Raw genomic sequence first — 17,006 nt, forward strand, 5'->3', positions numbered from 1 at the left:
TTCCCCGTGTGACTGGTAGGAGAGGTGATTTGTCTGTGTATAAGGGTACAGACATCACTACAACTGTATATGTAGCCGCAGACATGTGGCTACAAGCTTAGCCATGGCCATGTGGACTCATTTCAGTAATGTCTCCTGTTTTCCGCTTTCTGTATGCTGTGTTTGCCACTTTTCTCCTCCTTTTCCTCTGTACGACCACAACTACTCTGATGTCCTCTCTTATGTTCACTTACCACACGTACACACACACGTGTTTGCCATACTTCAGCACTGTAGACATTGGCCCGGCATGCCGATCAGGCATCCATCCAAGCCACATCTCCTCACACCATAACAAATTAGATGACACAGGACCTTGCACAACTGTTAGCAGGTTGTTCAGATATGAGACCAGAGGGTTATAGGGAAGGCTGGATAAAATCATAGTATTATGTAACTCCAGTGTTAAGTGTGTTTAGGAATCTGGACTTGGCGACACTTGTCTTGACTGTTGAAAAACACATCTGTATACATTCGACTTTAGTTCATAGGTTGCTTGATTTTTCAGAGAAATTATTCTAAGCCATGTGTACAGTTTTGATTGTCATGTGACATTGTTATAGACATGTGTACAGTATTATTAACACACATTTGAGTGCTTAACAAATTTAACAATTGCTTCATGTTTGTCAGCTTTAATCATTTTATGATTTTATTAAGTAAAACAAAAATCTACAAGACATCAAAGAAATCATATTTACCTGTTAATGATGAAAATACAAACTGGCAATGTGCATTAAAAGGTCCAAACTATGAAAACTACAACTAATTGAAACTGTGAATAATTCCTAACTTATAAAACATATGTAACCACTTCTTTGGCCCAATGGTTAGAGCGTTCGTCCACCTCGAAGTCGAGAGACCTGGGATCAAACCCGGATTGAGTCATACCAAAGACTACAAAAATGGTACATGTATTTGTTGCTGCCTGGCTTGGCTTTTCGCACTGAGAGGTTAGGGCAAGGAACAGAACTGGTTGGCATGATATCAGTATATTGTGACTGGGAGGGGTGCCCTATCAGGTTCTTCACCATGATATTTTATGGGCGGCAGCTTGGACTCTCCTTGCCACAAGAAGACACGGTATATGTAGACACACCTAATGACTCCTCTTTGTCATATGACTGAAAACTTGTTAAGTATGATGTTAAACCCCAAGCATACGTACATACATATCACACATCTGATAATGCTACAGGCAGTGTTCTGAGGGCTCTTTATTCAGCAGGCCAAACAGTCCCTGCATTCTCTCCCATTTGAAAGCACTCAGTACACAAATTAAGCAGAGCAAATCTCACTGCAGAAAAAAGGCCAAAAGAAAAAAAAAAGGAACAACAAAAAACAACACAGTGATTTACAGGACAGATGTATATTTAAAACAGTGGTTTAAAACTAATTGTTTCTTTGGAATTAGCAACAACTACAAAAATTAACCATGAATCAGGAGTAGAAGAAAACATCTAATTCTTCAACCTTCCTACAACCTTCTCTTCAGTCTCTTCAAGCCTCTTCAATCATCATTTTGAAACATTCTGAGAGAATTAAATGTGGGTTGTAGAGAAATAATTTTCCCAGTTTTTGAAGCTTGCATCTTTAATGAAACAAACAAATCATTTCTAACGTCATTTTCATTTGTATGAATGTATGAATAAATTCATCTGAAAAAAGATCTTAAGTGGTGAAAACATGAAGATTTACAGTATGTTTATCATGTTTATGGCCTGCAGTATTGATCAGCAGTTGTCCTTCTGATTTGTCTGTGACCACTTGTCGTGTAGATGGTGGAAGGTGTGTATTACCTATTTAATATTTCATAAAAAAAGTTCACTAAATTCAGGTTATCAGTTGGTTGAAGAAATAGAAGAGATCTTGGAGAAAACCAAAATACTTTGTCAGGTACCTGCGTCCATTGGATCAGACCAGGCAGCCTGAGTTGGCTTGCAGTTTGCCTCGTTTTTGTGCCGAAAGCTGGTTCAGTCACAATTAATATACCAGCTGTCTCAGCCTCTACATACAACCATAAGACATTTTTGGGGCAAGTTTTTAGTGTGCATGGCACAACACACAAATCAAAAAATAAATAAATCGTATGATTTTATACATTTTGTTTCAAAAATAAGTCTACAAGTACATATGTAGGTATAAGTTAACGTTTTAATGGTGTATATGAGTAGATCATTTTGGCACTTTATGGAATTTGAAAAACTTGGCGACATGAGCATGACACTGATAGATGGTGCCAACCTGTTAATCTTATGTCTATGATATTTTCTTGCATACGTAATATTTTTACTGCTCATGCACTTTTAAATCTGAACATTTTACACAACCTCAGTCAAGAAGACAGATACTATATTAAATTTTACATAAGCTGGTGTGCTGTTATCTGTGAATACCATAAGCTTAGTATTCTTATAACTTGTGGAATCTGTTATTGTCGAACATTTATATGCTTTTTGCACATGACGTTCCTCACATAATTGTCTAACTGTGGTTACTAACTTAATTTTGTTGCAAGGCCGGAATTTTCATTTTATTTTCACATCAGTTCATGTCCATCATGGTCAAGTAACTTTAAGTGTACCTCTAGCCTAAGTGGCTGTTCAGCTGTCACAAATTGGCTTAATTAGTCCAGATTAGAAATTAGAGCCTCTTAGTCAATTAATCACTTGGTTATAGGGTAGAAGTCTATGTGAGAGCCCAGTGTCTCCCAACATCTGCTTATTTAGGTTTGTGTTAATAGCTTCCATTAGGATGAGGCGGAGGTAACAGTGAAGGTCCCATTGTTAGACCATGGTTAAAACAATAATGTAATGTGTCTGTTGAAGTCCCTGATATCTCTTGTAAAGGTTTGGTTGTCTAGCTGGTCAGGGTTATAGCCAGTGTCCCTCACAACTCCTCATTCTCACGCAAGCCCTGACAGTGTATATAGTAGTCTGTGGTTCTAGACATAGACGCTTGACTAGAGTTCACCTGAATTAGGTGTGGTCTGAGGGTGATACTTATCTCAGCTGGATTCCTCCAACCTTCTACCCTCCAATTCTGCCCCCATCCCCTCCTTTTCCCATCGGGTTTGGTGTGTTTGTGTATAGACACCCTAACCTATTGTATACATTTTAATACTGTCATGTAAAGTCTTTGAGAAGAGGCATGTCAGAGGTGACAGTGCCTTTTTCAAAATTGCTGCCCCATTAATATTGCAATCTTGTTCTGCCATTGTCACATGTATGACCGTTATGTACATGTGCAAAATGTGCCTCATAGAGGCAAATAAAGGTGTGAAAATATCATTATTGGTGGGGAAATTTACAATTGTTCAAGTAGGATGTCACCCTACCTTCTAAATAAACCTTGGACAGCTTTTTAATATCAGTACAACTGTGAATCGGGCTGAATGAGTGGCTTATCCAGGGATGGAATGGTAGGTTGAAGACAGTATATAAAAGGTGATAACTTGTGGGTATGTATATATCTACCAAAGGATAAACTCTTTTGGTTTTAATCATTCTCTTCTACATATCTAGTCAACTTCTCTAAACTCAGAAGCACCTTAATCACAGTTAAAGACCTCTATGTTATTACATTTTTTACTCTGCCATATGACTGACAGATTGTCCAGCTTTCTCTGTCCTGTCTGAGCCTTATGAAAAGAAGTCCAGGTCGTTAGCTTGAGGACATGTCTACCTGCTAATGCTTGATTTCAGATTTAATGAGCCAGTGACAGACGTTTGTCTGCTCTTTGTGCTGTATGGAAACTAGCTGTCATTCATAGACACAGCAGCTCCTAGACACTGACTGACAACCCCTCCCCGCTCCCCCCAAAAACACACACAAAGATGGATGTGAACTATTTGGACAAGGCTTATACCCATTTGTCAGAGTTATTTCCATGCACATCACTAGAAGAGGCACTTAAATGTATGCTTCCAAAGACCACAGAAAGGAAAAGGTGAATGTGGCCCAGCTCATTTATGTGAAGTGTGGAATAGGTGAATGTGGCCCAGTTCATTTATGTGAAGTGTGGAATAGGTAAATGTGACCCAGTTCATTTATGTGAAGTGTGGAAAAAGTGAATGTGACCCAGCTCATTTATGTGAAGTGTGGAAAAGGTGAATGTGACCCAACTCATTTATGTGAAGAGTTGAAAAAGTGAAAGTGACCCAACTCATTTATGTGAAGAGTGGAAAAGGTGAAAGTGACCCAGCACATTTATGTTAAGTTTGAAAAAGGGAAATGTGACTCAGCTCAGGTATATGGAGTGTGGAAAAGGTGAAAGTGACCCAGCTCATTTATGTGAAGTGTGGAATAGGTGAATGTGGCCCAGTTCATTTATGTGAAGTGTGGAAAAAGTGAATGTGACCCAGCTCATTTATGTGAAGTGTGGAAAAGGTGAATGTGACCCAACTCATTTATGTGAAGAGTGGAAAAGGTGAAAGTGACCCAACTCATTTATGTGAAGAGTGGAAAAGGTGAAAGTGACCCAGCACATTTATGTTAAGTTTGAAAAAGGGAAATGTGACTCAGCTCAGGTATATGGAGTGTGGAAAAGGTGAAAGTGACCCAGCTCATTTATGTGAAGTGTGGAATAGGTGAAAGTGACCCAGCACATTTATGTTAAGTTTGAAAAAGGGAAATGTGACTCAGCTCAGGTGTATGGAGTGTGGAAAAGGCGGAAGTGACCCAGCTCATTTATGTGTAGTGTGGAAAAGGTGAATGTGACCCAGCACATTTATGTTAAGTTTGAAAAAGGGAAATGTGACTCAGCTCAGGTGTATGGAGTGTGGAAAAGGTGAAAGTGACCCAGCTCATTTATGTGAAGTGTGGAAAGTTAAATGTGACCCAGTGCATTTATGTGGGAAAGTTGAGGAAGTAGTAGTGTGTGAATATGTATCTATAAATATGGGATAAATATGGCTTATTACAGTATCACATGCTTCAGCTAAAATAAGGAACATTAATTTGAATCTGAATCTGAATCTGTCTGTCTGTCTGTCTGTCTGTCTGTCTGTCTGTCTGTCTGTCTGAATTTAGTTTGACTGAAAGAATTGTGCCAATTATTGTCTGATTGTGATAAAAGTTTGTGTGCAGGTCCATCTCTTAAATTTGTGAAAATCAAGTTTGAAAGCCAGCCCAATCTGTGCTTAAATCTCGTATATTATTGAGTTCTGTGATTCTGCTTGGTTGTTGGTTCTGTGAGTGCTTAAGTGCTTCAAATATTTTCCCAGTTTGGTAAAAATTTGTGTACAGATTTGATTTGTGACCAAGTTTGTGGGGTATGTAATCTCTGTTTTCCTTTTCATTATGCATGTCAAGCGCTACATGTACATCAGGTTGACTACTGTATTATTGGTGACTAATTTGCAGATCTGTTAATTTTTATATCATCAAGTGAAAATTAAGTGTTGAAGATGTATAGACTGGTTCCTATGAAGAAGAGCAAATATTACTTTATACATTGTCATGCATGCAGATGACTTTAATCAGAGATACATGAGCTCCAGAGACGCTGCCAAATTGCAACGTTGTTGAAGGAAGCTTTTAACCAGACTGTATAATTGGTTTTTTTTGGTTCACCGCAGTGCTGCTGCTGTTTTTATAGTGTGGTTTTCGGGTCACGCCTGTAGACAGAGTTGCTTGCTGGGAATGCACGGGCTTGTGGTATATTGTCTGAGGGCGAGATGCCAACGATAGGCTTACTGCTGTTCTCGGCTACGTACCAGATAATCAGTCTGATTGTCATCTAACAACTGATGCATCATACTTCACATTGCAAGCATCACTGATAAAGGCATTGTTACATTTGATTTGCACCTCCTGTCAGTTATGTATTTGCCCGACTGTTTGTCTTTGTCTACAGCCGCCCTGTGTGACTGGCATCTTGTATGTTCACTCACATGCCTCTGTGTTGTCTGTCCATTACATACCATCTCAGCGGCTTCGTGGCATGCCTCTTTAGTATATACTGTACCTATACCTTTTGTTCAGATTCACGCTAAATGCTATTTTTACGTGTATTAGCTTGTATTTTGTTTAAATGTTGTTGATATACATGCATACATTTGCCGTATGCAATGCGCAGTAGGCTTGATCTGTACTCCGTATGTACAGTGTTTGTTACTCTTTACAGCGAAGCACATCTTAGACAGATATGTTCTTCTGTACAATATAAATTACTGGTGATAAAAGTAAATAAATTCAAATCAAGCCATTAGTTTATGACGATAAACACGCATTATGGTCATGCGTGTGTATCACTAAAGAGCTGTAGAAAAACCTACTTTTCTATTCATTTTGCATGTAATAATTGCATATATTGGTTTATACATTGCGCATGTAGCTGTACAATGAACATCACACATTTGCGATGGCAGCAGAAGAGGAAACTTTTGTTTCTTTCTTCATGGAAACTTATTTTTTTCAAGGAAAAAAGCTGACTAATGTATTCTCAGATAAGGCTTGTTACAGACCCCGGATGGCTAGATTTTTTAAGGGTTTCTTGTGGGGAATCATAGATAGTGATCTGAGCTACCTGGGAGGTTTGTCATCAAAGCATAGGCCACATCTCTGCGGGAGGATGAATTACAGCCTGTCAGCTAAAGAGACTAAAGTCAGAACAAAAGCTAGAGATCAAAAGTTAAGATTAGATGTACGTATGATGGAGAGAGACGCAATCTGCCCTGGCAAGAATCTCCTAAAACAATGAACAGAGATGTCTTCACAAATACTGGTACAACAACACTTGTGCAGGTATATTCACCTCAGGGTCCAAAGAGTATGATGCTAAGTCAGAGCAAACATTTGTCTAATGTTCTTATGCATGTATGTGTCTTCACACTGAAACCCAATTACTTCATTATTGTCCATTTTCTAAGGCACATGATTCTTATAGGTGATATGGTGACATACAGTAGAAAACCAGGCCTTGGCTCACAGAGGGTTTGTTACCACTAAAGGTTTGGGATCAGAGTTGATTGTCTGTGTTGATTGGCCGGTAACACAACACGTTTGAATTCAGCATTGCTGGTTTGGGTGCAGCCTTAAGTTTGAAGGAATCTCAGGTAGCTTCCATGGTTGTTGGTTTTCTGCCTAATTCCTGAAAGCCATAAACACGTACATATAACCATGGTAGCTAGTACACATAAAAGAGAAATTAAGGCTTGTCTGCAGCAGGGACATGCTGCTTTAAACCCTTATACAAAGCTAATTCTTAAATGCTGAACATTACAGTCATTTGAGAGCCCTTTTCCATGTCATCACCATCATTGACTTTTTGAACACGGATATAATTAGATGTGCAAAAGTTGTAAATAAAAGTTAATATGTGTTGTGGTAATTTTTAACATTTCAGGACTTTTTCCTTCTATTCTGTCTCCGAGTTGGTCTTCTGTTTACCTGATAAGATTTAGATTACTGATTGAAATGTTTACAAGAGTCTTTTGTCTTTGTAGAGTGAAGTCTATGGGTGAAGTTTTGGCCAAACAACATAGAGAACAGTTACACAGGTAAGATTTAGAATTCAGGAATCAAATGTCATCTACTACCGGGCTACATCTTGATTGGTGTTAAACACCTTGCTCAAGAATTTTTACCCTACATTCGTTTGCGGACTAGAGATAGTGTATTCAGATGAACCTAGTTGAACCTGATGGCCCCTGTCCTCATCAAAGGTAAAAAAAAAAAGATATGTGTGTCCTATGTGTTAATATTTTACTATCCTAGCATTATTTATGGCACTCCACTTCAGTGTGTGTAAAAATAATGTCTCTATATCCTGACGAGGCCAGGGCACGCTGATTATGTAATTGGCACTTGTATATAAGTTAACATAAATCTCAGATATAACAGTGTCCTTGAGTCTTTAATAGACTTTCTGCAGCAGACAACCAGTGGTCTGTCATGTAATAACCATTTGTCTTAATATGCAGAGGTAAAAAAGTTAAATGTTTTATGTGTTTACAACATCTGATGTCATGGTGTGTTTGAAAATGTTTTGTGAAAAACGTCTGATTAAGTTCATGTGTGCTGTTATTGAGAATGAGGCAGAATGACAAAAAGCATGTTAATAAAGAAATCAGCCGAAAATTGCTCATGTCAACTCTTCATAACATATTTTTATGCGTTGTCTTAAACAGCATTAAGACAGGGGGTTCAGAGTAATTACCTTGTAAATACCTCGTTACCTTTCTTTTTGCCAGATTAATACATGTACATGTATGTGGGTGGTTGAATAACCTGGGAGATAAATTTTGTTACCGGTCATGCCAGTCATCTTTTCTCTATGGTATTGTTGCAGCATGCCGGTCATCTTTTCTCCATGATATTGTTGCAGCATACTAGTCATCTTTTCTCCATGATATTGTTGCAGCATGTCGGTCATGTTTTCTCCATGATATTGTTGCAGCATACCGGTCATCTTTTCTCCATGATATTGTTGCAGCATGCCGGTCATCTTTTCTCCATGATATTGTTGCAGCATGTCGGTCATGTTTTCTCCATGATATTGTTGCAGCATACCGGTCATCTTTTCTCCATGATATTGTTGCAGCATACCGGTCATCTTTTCTCCATGATATTGTTGCAGCATGCCGGTCATCTTTTCTCCATGATATTGTTGCAGTATACCCGTCATCTTTTCTCCATGATATTGTTGCTGCATGCCAGTCATCTTTTCTCCATGATATTGTTGCAGCATACCGGTCATCTCTTCTCCATGATATTGTTGCAGCATACCGGTCATCTTTTCTCCATGATATTGTTGCAGCGTACTGGTCATCTTTTCTCCATGATATTGTTGCAGCATGCCGGTCATCTTTTCTCCATGATATTGTTGCAGTATACCCGTCATCTTTTCTCCATGATATTGTTGCTGCATGCCAGTCATCTTTTCTCCATGATATTGTTGCAGCATGCTGGTCATCTTTTCTCCATGATATTGTTGCAGCATACTAGTCATCTTTTCTCCATGATATCTTTGCAGCGTACCAGTCATCTTTTCTCCATGATATTGTTGCAGCATGCTGGTCATCTTTTCTCCATGATATTGTTGCAGCATACTAGTCATCTTTTCTCCATGATATCTTTGCAGCGTACCAGTCATCTTTTCTCCATGATATTGTTGCAGCATGCTGGTCATCTTTTCTCCATGATATTGTTGCAGCATACTAGTCATCTTTTCTCCATGATATCTTTGCAGCGTACCAGTCATCTTTTCTCCATGATATTGTTGCAGCATACTAGTCATCTTTTCTCCATGATATCTTTGCAGCGTACCAGTCATCTTTTCTCCATGATATTGTTGCAGCATACTAGTCATCTTTTCTCCATGATATCTTTGCAGCGTACCAGTCATCTTTTCTCCATGATATTGTTGCAGCGTACCAGTCATCTTTTCTCCATGATATTGTTGCTGCATGCCGGTCATCTTTTCTCCATGATATTGTTGCATCATGCTGGTCATCTCTTCTCCATGATATTGTTGCTGCATACCAGTCATCTTTTCTCCATGATATCTTTGCAGCGTACCGGTCATCTTTTCTCCATGATATTGTTGCAGCATACTAGTCATCTTTTCTCCATGATATCTTTGCAGCATGCCAGTCATCTTTTCTCCATGATATTGTTGCAGCATGCTGGTCATCTTTTCTCCATGATATTGTTGCAGCATGCCGGTCATTTTTTCTCCATGATATTGTTGCAGCGTACCAGTCATCTTTTCTCTATGATATTGTTGCAGCATACTAGTCATCTTTTCCCCATGATATTGTTGCTGCATGCCAGTCATCTTTTCTCCATGATATTGTTGCAGCATGCCGGTCATCTTTTCTCCATGATATCATTGCAGTATACTGGTCATCTTTTCTCCATGATATTGTTGCAGCATACTAGTCATCTTTTCTCCATGGTATTGTTGCAGCATACCGGTCATCTTTTCTCCATGATATTGTTGCAGTATACCCGTCATTTCTTCTTCATGATATTGTTGCAGCATGCCGGTCATCTCTTCTCCATGATATTGTTGCTGCATGCCAGTCATCTTTTCTCCATGATATTGTTACAGCATACCAGTCATCTTTTCTCCATGATATTGTTGCAGCATACCGGTCATCTTTTCTCCATGATATTGTTGCAGTATACCCGTCATTTCTTCTTCATGATATTGTTGCAGCATGCCGGTCATCTCGTTCTCCATGATATTGTTGCTGCATGCCAGTCATCTCTTCTCCATGATATTGTTGCATTGTTTGTTCCAGTCTCTTACACAAGATTAGGTACAATGACACTAATGACTTACAGTACATGTAGTTTAGTTTCCTGTTCTAATTTAATTTAGAATCCACAAAAGAATTGATCTGATACGTAAACTGTACTTTGTTTGGTACAGACAAACAGGTACTTGGACTGTAGCTTTTATTTGCCCCTTCACTATGTTGTTGAGGTGCTGGAATCCCAATCATACTTGTGTTGTGCACTTGTCTAAACTCTGGCCAGGTTTTCACAGTCGAATAAATGATTGCCCACTGGCTTAACTGTTCTGGAAGGCAACAAACAATAGTATTAATGCTATAGGTTGGCCAGCAGGAACATTTTGTCTTTTATTCACCACTCATGAGAGCCGAGTTTGGTGAACCATTGTCAGGTCCTTTATGTAGTTAGTCAGAGCTAATTTTACCTGATTCCTGATTGGCCACCAGTAGGTTCTTTTTCCAGGAAATGTTTCATTATGATTCATCTGAAGTAATTCTGAATACTATTTGTCCTAACGGTCACTTTTGAGACTTCCTTGACCGTAAAGTGACTCCTGTGATTCTCTGGCTGGACTTAAATGTGTTTTATTCTCACTCTTTGCAGGCACTTCCAGTTTGTGTGGATGTCTGACAATGAAGCAGTAAACAGCATTACTATGTGGTCCGTATCCATGCCAAATATCCTGGTACTGGATCCAGAGACTCACCTCTACTATATGCCTGACAACATGACTGATATCACAGTGGGCAGGATCATAGAATTCTTGAAGGGAGTACAGGATGGAACAGTACAGGTATGGGCAATGAGGGGATGTGAGGGGGATATCACTGAGGGTGAGGGTGAGAGGATCATGGGATCCCTGAAGTGAGTACAGGACAGATCAGTACAGGTATGGGGAGTGTGGGGACAAGAGGGATATGACAGTGGGGAGGATCATAGAGTATCTGAGGGGAGTACAGGATGGATCAGTACAGGTATGGGGAGTGAGGGGACAAGAGGGATATGACAGTGGGGAGGATCATAGAGTATCTGAGGGGAGTACAGGATGGATCAGTACAGGTATGGGGAGTGAGGGGATAAGAGGGATATGACAGTGGGGAGGATCATAGAGTATCTGAGGGGAGTACAGGATGGGTCAGTACAGGTATGGGGAGTGTGGGGACAAGAGGGATATGACAGTGGGGAGGATCATAGAATTTCTGAGGGGAGTACAGGATGGATCAGTACAGGTATGGGGAGTGAGGGGATAAGAGGGATATGACAGTGGGGAGGATCATAGAGTATCTGAGGGGAGTACAGGATGGATCAGTACAGGTATGGGGAGTGTGGGGACAAGAGGGATATGACAGTGGGGAGGATCATAGAGTATCTGAGGGGAGTACAGGATGGATCAGTACAGGTATGGGGAGTGAAGGGACAAGAGGGATATGACAGTGGGGAGGATCATAGAGTATCTGAGGGGAGTACAGGATAGGTCAGTACAGGTATGGGGAGTGAAGGGACAAGAGGGATATGACAGTGGGGAGGATCATAGAGTATCTGAAGGGAGTACAGGATGGATCAGTACAGGTATGGGGAGTGTGGGGACAAGAGGGATATGACAGTGGGGAGGATCATAGAATTTCTGAGGGGAGTACAGGATGGATCAGTTTAGGTATGAGCAGTGTGGAGACATGATAGATATCACAGTCTGGAGGATCATAGAATATCTGAGGGGAGTACAGGATGGGTCAGTACAGGTATGGGGAGTGAGGGGACAAGAGGGATATGACAGTGGGGAGGATCATAGAGTATCTGAGGGGAGTACAGGATGGATCAGTACAGGTGTGGGGAGTGAGGGGACAAGAGGGATATGACAGTGTGGGGGATCATAGAGTATCTGAGGGGAGTACAGGATGGATCAGTTTAGGTATGAGCAGTGTGGAGACATGATAGATATCACAGTCTGGAGGATCATAGAATATCTGAGGGGAGTACAGGGTGGATCAGTACAGGTAAGGGGAGTGAGGGGACATGACAGATATCACAGAGTGGAGGGTCATTGAATTCCTGAGGGGGGCACAGGATAGATAGGTACAGGTATGAGCAGTGTGGGGAAATCACTGGGGGGTGAGGGGGAGAGGATCATAGTTTTCCTGAGGGGAGTACAGGATGGATCAGTACAGGTGTGAGCAGTTTGGGGATATCACATTGAGGGGGAGAGGATCATAGAATTGTTAAGGGGAGTACAGGATGGATTAGTGCATGTATGTGCAGTGTGGGGACATGATAGATAACACAGATTGATGGATCATAGAATTTCTGAGGGAGCACAGGATGGATCAGTACAGATATGAGCAGTGTGGGGAAAATCACTGGGGGGTGAGGGGGAGAGGATCTTAGAATATCTGAGGGGAGTACAAGATGGATAAGTACAGGTACATGTACATGTGTGGGGAATGCGGACATTGTGGAGTGTAAGGACTGTAATTATGGTTATGTCATATCTCATATATTCTACATTTTCTATGTAAATCCATGTTTAAAGTTTTTGGATTGCATGCGCTAACTTGGACACGATGTATTTGTAACCCTAATAATTTCTCCCAGAAATATAAATATTTTTCCTCCCCTTTTGTGTGGCAATGCCCTGTATGCTTGTTTATCAGAAAATAAAGCGATTATATTAAAGCTATTGAACACAGACTGTGATATTTATCTGTAGGCACATGGAGGAACTGGCTTTTTTCAGCGCCTGAAGCGAGTGTTTTATGATTTGTTTACAATGGTTTTGGTAAGTATATCAGGAAAATCAGATAGATTAAATATCAATCAGCACACAACTTCAGTATAGTACCAAGTAAATCTAGTCTGATTTTTAACGGTTTAATAGTATTGATGATTGACCTGCAGTGTTGTCCTCACAAATTATATGTCTGTCCATCCGTCCCTCTGTTGGCTAATTGGTGATTCAAGAAGAAACTGGCATAGAATACTCAACTGATAGCTGATGTTTTAGGAAAACAAATAGTAATACAACTTTTTCTGAATGGTTTTTTAGCTCGCCTTACAAAGTAAGGAGAGGTATTGTGAGAGGGGAATCAGATGCTGTCAGTTGCAGTGTCCAGTTTGGTTAAAGTTTTTGACCAATCATAGGGTTGCAGTGGCCGACCATGGTACACAGAGAGCCAATCATTTGCAGTGATTTGCATATGAAAGACCAAGGACTGCAAAGTCTTTTACCTTATAGCTCAACATTTTGCTTGGCTATTCACACAGTTACATGTGAGTTGCCTGTCACAGTACATGGATTGCCAAATGCAGTTTGTGATTTGCATATCAAATACATCTGTGGTAAAGTTGACTCCCCACAGTGCCTGTTACATTGTCAATGTAATAGTTGTGACAGTTTAATAAGTTTGGTCTTTCTTGTTGATTTAATGGCGACATCTTAGCACTATATAATTAGAGGTTAGTGTCTGTGTATGACTGTGTCAATCATTCTACTTTTTTGGGTTTAGAGATCAATATTTTTATGTATCACGTGACTTAAATATTATGCAGTTTTAAGAACTGCTCAATAGAGCAGGTGAGCTGCTGGTTTTCTCTGAATGCCTTGTTGTTTTTGTACCAGTCGCTTGTATATTATGTGTAGAGATATTATTTCTGTGAGGAAAAGTTACAGGCAGTGAGGAGAGGTTTCTGAAGGCGGTGGTGTGTGTTGTCTTGAAACTGTAGATATTGCTCACATACATCATTCTCTAACATTTTATTAAATTTAGGTGATTGTACTGATACATCTGATATTTGCTTTCGTTGTGAAGTGAAACATAAATGACATCCTTGTATACAGAACATTTAACTGCCATTATCTCAGCCAAAGTGAAGCCTGGTAGATAAATTGTCTTACATAGTATTAGGCGCCAAAGCTGTTTTTGTTTCCTTCCCATTAGAGATCAAAGCCTGCTAGTCTTACACCTCCTGCTTATTTCAACAACAGCTGTGTCATCTGTCATATTCCAGACCATTATTTGACAGCTTGATAAATACAAGTGCCTGGCGGTTTCCATTTTTTTTTCTCTTAACTTCAAGGTTAGAGCAACAGTGGCACTGAGCCGTCTGCGGTTGCCACAGCTAGCCAGCTGGCTCAGCCATTCTCACTCTCATAGACTTCTTTATCTCAGGTTTTTCTTCCAAACAAGTTCTGCCCTGTTACCAGTAAGGTATTTATTTGAATCTTGGTTTAATAATGACCAGGTATTATTATTATTATTTCAACCCAAAAATAATAATAAGTTTAAAATAATTAAAATAATCAAGTTCAGACTTTCCAGTGTACCAAACTTTGGTCCTTTGAGCATTCCTGGAGAGTTTAGATTAGATTCAAATAATGATGCAATTTTCCATTGTACATATTTGTAGAAAATTGAAATTACTCCTAACCAAAAAGCTGTTAGAGAAGCCTGTGCATTCTGAGGGGCACAGTGCCCTTGTAAGCCAGAATAAGGAGCAGAATCTTAGTAGTTCAGGGCAAAAGGCATAGTTATTCGATTATTTCAAGTTTTTCGTAGGTGTGAAATGATGACTATATTTTTGAGTTGGTATTTGTTTAACTCTATGTTGAGAAAATGTGCCACTGACTTTTCAAAACATATTTTGATGGATAATCCAGAACAAAATGATTTTGTAAAATGCTTCTACACGTGCAGAAGGGAAAAGGTGAGGAGAAAAACAGGCATTCCTGTTACCAGAAGCTAGGAGACATGCTCTGTCCTCAGGAAGTATTCCCTGGTTTGGCCACACACAGAGAGAAAGGCAGAACTTTACATGACAGAGGACTGCATTCTTCAACACGCTGAATAAGAAAAGTTTGGCTGCAACTTACAGCTAATTAGAGATGCAGTCAACGAATCTGTACTAACTGAAAAGCCATGTGTGCTGGGTTAAGATAATACTAGTGGATGGTTTGAGAGCATGAGGACTCAGCATGGAGATTTATGAGGTGTTCACAGCCGCCTACATGGTTACACTGTGCTGTTGGCATGGGTAGGGAGAGAGTCCGGGGAGCTGGAACAGAAGTAATTGTAGACAGGATCAACCTGTACCTCCACATTTTCAGTAATCTTTAATACATGTAGTTTTGCTCCACATTAACTCACAATTTGTCCGAACAATTGTATATTACTATCACAATTCTGATTTTGTGGGTTTTTTTGTTTTTTTAGAAATGTTTTTCGATTTTTTTTTGTTGTAATAATGAATGTCAAATACTCAAATAGGCACCAAAAAGGTAACATTCAAAACATGGGCGACATTTTTTTATTTTGTAATTAATTCAATGCATTCTATGGAATATAATTTTAGCATACAAAATGATCAGCACATCCAGACAGTTAACTACCAAGTAATTCCTTCTTTTTGTTCATTACATTCATTTTTTTGCAAGAGACCTGTTAGTATAGAAGAACGCACCGAAGTACCACTAACACACATTTAACAACTTGCGTCATTTCATTGTGAACACTTTAATATTGTTCAATTTCTGATCAGGGATGTTATTCTTGTTGATCAGCAAAGTCAGATTTTGGTGATCACAAGCAGTCTCGTGGCTCACTGCAGCGTTAAAGAAAAAGAAAACAGAAAAGTGAACTGTATGTAAAATTACAGCCAAAATAAGTGTTATGTGCTAACTTCTATTTTTTTTTTTTACTGAGGATAATGAAGTTAAGTGTTCAGATTGTAAGGTATGTGTGCTTAAGAAACCTTATTTGGTATAATTTTTTTTTTCATTATATTCTGATTTTTTTTTTTTTTCAAAAAATTCAGGGTTAGCAGGGTGAATAAATGCATTTACATCACTGACAGTGAAATGACAGCTATTTGAATCACAATGGTTTTCATTGTCATTGGTGGATTAGTATAGACAAACCCATATTGACCAAAATCAGAACATGAAAAGGGCAGGCCACAGTGCTTTTCATGTGCAGGAGTTTTATGGGCAGGTGTTATTATTAGTGATTTTTGGATAGGTAAATGTCGACTTTTAGATGACGAAATGTGCTAAATTTACATACGTAGTTGAAGCATGGATCTGTAAGAGTTTTTGACATCTGTAATTAGTTGGCACCTTTGTTGCAAAACTGACTTAAGATGTGTTTACAACTTTGTATTATAAGTGTCTTTAGAGGTGTTGTATTTATTTCTTGTCAGAGTGTTTGGACTGCATCCCCGCTGGCTTTTCTTGCTCATGTTTGGCCTTCCGATGGCTATTATCAGCATAGTGTGCTATAGCCTGTGTTGTATGGAGGCAGGGGAGGAGGAGATATCCCAGTGAGGATGAAGACGATGAAGATGGGGAGGATAGGGAGGATAGGGATCTGAGCCAAGGTGATCCTCCCAGATATGTGTCAGGTAAACACACAGAGATCAGCAGCTGTGCTGAACCACGTAAACATTTGGGGTTTGTAAAGGATAGGGATCTGAGCCAAGGTGATCCTACCAGATATGTGTTCGGTAAACACACAGAGATCAGCAACTGTGCTGAACCATATACACATTTGGGGTTTGTGGAGGATAGGGATCTGAGCCAAGGTGATCCTCCCAGATATGTGTCAGGTAAACACACAGAGATCAGCAGCTGTGCTGAACCACATACACATTTGGGGTTTGTGGAGGATAGGGATCTTAGCTAAGGTGATCCTCCCAGATATGTGTCATTTAAACACACAGAGATCAGCAGCTGT

At 39.6% G+C, this 17,006-nt stretch overlaps 1 protein-coding gene across 1 annotated transcript in view; it reads left to right on the top strand.

Annotated features, from left to right (window-relative positions):
* The window catches only part of LOC135465652 (protein disulfide-isomerase TMX3-like), a 61,869-nt gene extending 45,224 nt beyond the window's left edge, over positions 1–16,645 (top strand). The window contains exons 8-11 of the mRNA XM_064742939.1: positions 7,488–7,541; positions 10,888–11,077; positions 12,989–13,057; positions 16,474–16,645. Coding sequence (XP_064599009.1) covers positions 7,488–7,541; positions 10,888–11,077; positions 12,989–13,057; positions 16,474–16,554 — 394 coding nt within the window. The 3' untranslated portion in view covers positions 16,555–16,645. The remainder of the gene's footprint in view (positions 1–7,487; positions 7,542–10,887; positions 11,078–12,988; positions 13,058–16,473) is intronic.
* Positions 16,646–17,006: the final 361 nt, after the last annotated feature.

The sequence above is a fragment of the Liolophura sinensis genome, chromosome 5 (genome assembly GCF_032854445.1).
Source record: "Liolophura sinensis isolate JHLJ2023 chromosome 5, CUHK_Ljap_v2, whole genome shotgun sequence".
In the NCBI taxonomy this organism is placed as follows: Eukaryota; Metazoa; Mollusca; class Polyplacophora; order Chitonida; family Chitonidae; genus Liolophura; species Liolophura sinensis.